General features: G+C 24.7%; 3 protein-coding genes across 3 annotated transcripts in view; 2 read left to right on the top strand and 1 right to left on the bottom strand.

The window, feature by feature from the left end:
• DICPUDRAFT_95934 (uncharacterized protein) overlaps window positions 1-302 on the top strand; it is a gene marked incomplete at its 5' end in the record, with an annotated part of 1,133 nt that extends 831 nt beyond the window's left edge. The window contains one exon of the mRNA XM_003293927.1: window positions 3-302. Coding sequence (XP_003293975.1) covers window positions 3-202 — 200 coding nt within the window. The 3' untranslated portion in view covers window positions 203-302. The remainder of the gene's footprint in view (window positions 1-2) is intronic.
• Window positions 303-393: 91 nt separating this feature from the next.
• DICPUDRAFT_84481 (3-hydroxyisobutyrate dehydrogenase) lies at window positions 394-1,350 on the bottom strand (the record flags this gene model as incomplete). Its single annotated transcript, XM_003293923.1, has 1 exon — window positions 394-1,350. One exon carries the CDS (start codon window positions 1,348-1,350, stop codon window positions 394-396), a length of 957 nt encoding a protein of 318 aa, XP_003293971.1.
• A 3,546-nt stretch (window positions 1,351-4,896) lies between these two features.
• On the top strand, window positions 4,897-5,901 carry DICPUDRAFT_42790 (uncharacterized protein; the record flags this gene model as incomplete). The annotated part of the gene is made up of 2 exons (XM_003293926.1): window positions 4,897-5,542; window positions 5,618-5,901. Coding segments are annotated over 2 exons (930 nt in total), but the record flags the coding sequence as incomplete, so codon positions are not given.
• Window positions 5,902-6,389: the final 488 nt, after the last annotated feature.

The following is a 6,389-nucleotide window of genomic DNA, read 5'->3' as shown; positions in this document are numbered from 1 at the left end:
AGTAAATTCAAAGACCAGAAGTCAATTTTTAAAAAATAAAATTCAATATAACCAAAATAAAGTAAATAATGAATATGACTCAATACCATTATCACTCAAACCTGGTCAAAAGTATAAAGACCCTGTTAGAAAGAAGAATGTCTTAGAACGTTTATCTAAATCAATTAAGGGTCCAAAAAATATATCCGATCATTGGTTGTAATCAATAAATAAATAAATAAATAAATAAATAAATAAATAAATAAATAAATAAATAAATTAAATAATTAAGTAATTAAATTAAATATTTAATTAAATTAAATAATTAAGTAATTAAATGAAGTAAAGAAATAAATTTTAAAAAAAAAACTTTTATTTTTGTATATTTGTTTATTATATTATAGTTTTGTTTTTTTAATTATCAGATCTTTTATTTAAAAAATCATAAACGACTGAAAAATCTTTATTACCTTCACCTTTGGCAACTAAAAGAGTATAAACTTGATGAGCAGAGTTACCTAATGGTAATGGTTCACCAATTGATTTGGCACTATCGACAGCAAGACCAAGATCTTTATTCATAAGAGCAGAGCCAAAACCACCGGTATAACCTCTTGAAGCTGGTGAGTTTTCGAGAACACCTGGACATGGATTATAAAGTTCGGAACTCCAACAACGGGCTGAGCTAGTATTAAAGATACCTGCTAATTTCTTTGGATCCATACCTAATTTAACACCCAAATTCATAGCTTCACTAACACCAACCATTGAAATACCTAAAACGAGGTTATTACAAACTTTAGCAACTTGACCGGTACCAACGCCACCACAATGGACAATATTTTTACCCATACATTCGAGGTATGGTTTGGCTTTATTGAAATCAGATTCTGAACCACCAACCATAAAAGTTAATGTACCAGCTTCAGCACCACCTGTACCACCAGATACTGGACAATCGAGCATAGTAGCTTTATGTTCTGATGCGATCTTTGAAACTTCACGAGCAGTTTCTGGGTCAATAGTAGATGAATCTAATAATAAAGTACCTGGTTTGACAGTTGAAAGAATACCATTTTCGCCACAATAAACGCCTTTGACATGTTTTGATGCTGGTAACATAGTAACAATAACATCACAGTTCTTTGCAAGTTCTGCTGGTGATGAGGCGACTGATGCACCTTTTTCTTTTAATTTATTGACATTGTCCTTTGATAAATCGAATACCATTAAATTGTGTCCCTTTTTAATTAAATTTGCTGCTTGATGGGCACCCATATTACCTAAACCAATAAAACCAACTGTTGGTTTAGCTGTACTCATATATCTTGCATTATTTAATAAAAAAACTGTGCATCTATTTGAAAACATTCTTTCTTTTTTTTTTTGTATAGTAGAGTGATACTACTCGTCTTGTAATAAAATTTGGGAAAAAAATTTTTGATTTTTTTTTGAAAAAAAAAAAATTTAATAAAAAAAATAAAAAAAAAAGAAAAAAGAAATTTAAAAAAAATGAATTTTTGTGTATTAAATATTATTGATTATGATTAAATTATTACTATATGAGTTTATTAACCACACAAAAATATTGGATTTTTTAAAAAATAAAAAAAACAAAAAAAAATTTAATTTATTTATATTTACCGATAGATATTTTTTTATTTAATTTTATTTCATTTTATTTTATTTTATTGTAATAATTTAAATTAATTATTTTGTTCTTATTTTATTTGATCTTATTTTATTTTCATTTATTGCATTTTAATTTATTTTTTAATTTTTTATTTAAAATTGTTTTTTTTTAATTTATATTATTAATATTTCATAGTTAACACAAATGCTCAATTGATTAAAACTGTGATCGATTTAAACCAATTCTCTTAAAAAAATTAAAAAAAAAAATTTCAAAAAAAGATATTATTTTTTTTTTATAATTTAATTTTATTTTTTTTTTTTAAATTATTTTTATTTTTTTTTCTCATTTCTACTATTCAAACAAAAAAAAATTAAATTTTTCACTATTATTTTGAATCACTTTAATTCTCTTTAAAAAAAATAAATATATATTAAAAATATTTGCTACTATAACAAATAATAAAAAATTAAAATAAAATAATAATAAAATAATAAAATAATAAAATAATAAAATAATAAATCACTAAGTTTAAAAAAGGTAATGATACGACTTTAAGCTATTTTTAAAATATTTTTTTTAAGTTTATTTTTGCCTTTATTTTATTTTATTTTTATTTTTTTTATTGATTCATTAATTTATTAATTTAAATATATCAAATATATAGCATTAAAAATTATTTATTTATTATTTTATTGGGGTTTTTTTGTTGGAAAATAACTGTGTGTTTCTTGTGGGGTCAATTATTTTATTTTTTTTTTTCTTTTTTTTATTTTGGTTTTTTTAACTCCCTTTCTATGTATTATTTGTATGTTAATTAATTATATAAACATTTTTCATTTTATTTTTTTTTTTTAAATTTTTATTTTTATTTTTTTTTTTTTTTTTTTTTTTAAATTAAATTTTATCATTTAAAATTAATATTAACCCATTTTTTTTATTTTTTTCATTTATATCAGTATAGTTTGTGTGAAATAATTAAATAGAACGAAAGAAAGAGATAAAGAAAAAGAGACACAAAAAATCACACTCACACAAACACACACATATATAAATATATAAACACTCAATCAAAAAGATTATTTGTAATAATATTTTAATCACAATAATATTTTATTTATTTAGAGTCTAATAATATTCAAAAAGAAATCACAACGCTCTCAAATTTTAAAACACACACCTCACCAACTTTTTTTTAAAAAGATTTTCAAATTTATATTTTAATTTTATTTTATTTTTTTTTATATTAAAATAAAAATTAATTATAATAGTTTAATTTTTATTATTGTTATTTATATAAACTCATATATTACATATTCATTTTCATATATTTATTGTTTATTTGTAATATACTTTGTATATATTGTATATGAATTTTTTATTTTTATTTTTTTAAAAAAATAAAAAACAAACATGTCAGCTATAGAAATAGTAAGTAGATTCTTTATCAAAAATAAAAAGAAAAATTAAATTAACACTATTTTTTATTAATTGTTTAGGATACCGTTGTTGAAGATTTAACAGTTTCAAAGGTAACACCTTTTGTAGAAAAGAATATAAATGAATTAAATAATTTAGTACAAATTATGTTTACACCATCAACACCAGATGTTCATTGTACCCAAAAATTATCAAAATCACAAAATACAAAGTAAAAAAAAAAAAAAAAAAAAAAACAAAAAAAAAAAAAAATATTAACCAATTATTTTTTTTTTAAAATTTTTTTTTAAAATTTATTTAGATTAATTCAATATAAAATTTCATTGGAAAAAACAAGACAGAGAATCATTACCTTAATTTCAAACTATATATCACACGAAGAAAAATTAAATCATTTTTTAGGGTTACTAGATCGTATTGATGATATTTTGACAACTTTAAAAATAGTTAGTGGTGAAGATGGAGAACTTAACTTTAATGTACCAGAGTTTAATGATAATACCAATAATCATAGTAGCGATAGTGATGTCGAGTCAATAATTCCATCTCATGATTTAATAAAGAAAAGTAAACCAAATTTAATACTATCAACAAAAAATAAACTTTCATCGATTATAAAGAAAAATAAAAACTCAAAGAAAACTCCACAGGTACCACAATTACCACAAATTAATAGAAGATACTCAATAGAGGAATCTGATGATGATGATGATTCCTTATCATCTTCTTCATCATCTGGACCAATACCAAATAAAAACTCGACCAAACATAGTAGAAATTTTAGTTTTCCAACAAATTATCAAGTTCGTCCAAGATCCTCAACTTTTGGTCCAACTCTACCATCAGTACCAGTTGCTAAACCAACTCCTTTTAATAGACCTTATAATTTTAATAGTAATAATAATAGCAGTGTTTTTAGTACAACCACTACAACTACAACAACCACTACCAACGATACCGATCATAAAGCAGTTCTTGAAACAATTGAACATTTATTAGCATCAATCCAAACCTTGCAACCAAAGTATACCTCAACCAAAACCACTAGAACTACAACATCGACATCAAATAAAAATAGAAAACCAGCAATTAAAGATAGCAACGAATCAGATTTAGAATTATCATCATCCGAAGAAGAGATGGTTTATAGACCACCAAAAAGAACAACCACAACAACCACAACAACCTCACCATCAAAATATAATGACTCTGATTCATCATGTTCGGATTCAGATTCAGATTGCGGCCTTGCAGAGTCACATGAACTAAGATCAGCATTAAAAAATAGAAAACCAATGCCATTTGGCTCACCATCCTCTGATATTTATTCAAACAACCAAAAACCTCCACCATTAAGATTATCATCATCAAATGTTCCAACTCCAAAAAAAACTACAACAACAACCACCACAACAACCACCACAACAACTACCACAACCTCAACTACTGCCAATAAAAGCTATGATAGTTTAGGTTTGGATATCTTATTTGAACCAGATGAAGCCTCAACCAGTAGACCCTCACCACCACTACCACCATTACCACCACAATATTTGGAATATAGATTTAAAAATAGATCTGATGTAATAGGGAACCAAAGAAGATTTTCCTTACCTACCATTCAAGCATCATTTAGCAGACAACAATTACACGAAGATATTATTAGCTTTGGGAAACTTAGAAAAAAATATGATAATGGTAAAATTGTTTTAGATAGAAGTAAAAGAAATAATTATGTATATGAAATCGAAAGTGAAGAGGAAGAGGAAGAGGAAGAATATTACGATGACGAATCAGAAAGTGAAAGTGGTAGCGATTCAAGTGATAGCGATAAAAATATTATTGAAAAGAAAGAGTTTGAACTATTAAAAGAAAAAGTAGAAGAACAAAAAAACAATCCAGCACCTTTAGATGAACCAGTAGAATGTAAAATTTGCTATATGGAATATAATTGTTGTAGCGAAGTTTACCAATTATCTGAATGCGGCCATTCATATTGTTTCGATTGTATTACATCCTATTTAAATCTTTTAATTATTGAAGGTAGAGTTTTAGATCTTTCATGTCCACATCCAGAATGTAAAAAAGAATTACCAGAGAGTGATATCTATGTTTTAGTCGACCAAAAGCATTGGACCAAATATCAAAAATTCTCAATTTTAGCAACATTAAAAACCGAACCAATTAAATGGTGCCCAACACCAGATTGCGATACTTTTGTTAGGGGTGGCAGTGCAGAGGATCCAGTATTGACATGTCCAAAATGTAAAAATGAATTTTGTTGGATTTGTGGCGAGTATGCTCATCAAGGTGTTAAATGCGGTTCTGAAGCTATGCAATTATCAGATAGAAAAAATAAATCGATTGAAACCGCCACAGCTCAATATAAAGAATGGTATGAAACCAACAAACATAATGTCAAACCTTGTCCAAAATGCACCTCTCCTATTGAAAAAGATTCTGGTTGTAACCATATGACATGCACAAATTGTATGTAAAACTTTTATTTTAATAAATAATCTTATAGTGTATACTAATCTTTCTTTTTTCTTTTTAACTCAAAAGGTCAACATCAATACTGTTGGTTATGTTTAAATCCATATTTACCAGGCCATTATGCTGACGCTGAATATCCCGATTGTTATGATCGTCAATATTATTCACCATATGCAATGAACGACTATACTCCACCACCAAGAAGAAGACATAGACGTTTAAAGATGGCAAAGAAGGTTACACTCTACGCTGCTGCTTTCACAGTTGGTGCCCCATTTTTATTAATAGGTGGTGCTGTCTTTCTTTGTGTAAAACTACATAAATATAGAAAAAATAGAGCATATAGAACTTAAAATATATAATTTTTTTTTTAATCTAATAAAGTAAAAAAAAAAAAAAACCTTTGTAAAATATTATTAATAAAATTTCATATTGATATATATAATATTTATATATAATATATAAAATATAATTTTTTAAAGAAATAAAATTTTTTTTTTTTAGATCGCATGAACATTGTTCATATCACAGAATTGACCAATAGAAAACTATTATTTTTTATAAAGATATTTTATGATTCCTTTGTGCAAAAAAAAAATATTTAAAAAATTATAACAAATGATTTTTTTTATAAATATTTTTTTTTTTTTTTTTTTTTTTTGTTGTTATCATGATGGTGAACGAATAAAAATTTTTAAAAATAAAATTGATAGGCTATATTAAATTAAATTGTTTCTAATAAAATTATAAATTTTTTTTTTTTAAAAATATTGGCTCTAAAGAATAACGAGAAATTTTTGGAGAAACAAAGTACAAAAAACCGGATACAAATCCAAATGCT

The sequence above is a fragment of the Dictyostelium purpureum genome (assembly GCF_000190715.1).
Source record: "Dictyostelium purpureum unplaced genomic scaffold DICPUscaffold_487, whole genome shotgun sequence".
NCBI classification, from domain to species: domain Eukaryota; phylum Evosea; class Eumycetozoa; order Dictyosteliales; family Dictyosteliaceae; genus Dictyostelium; species Dictyostelium purpureum.
This window is presented reverse-complemented; position numbering and strand designations above follow the sequence as displayed.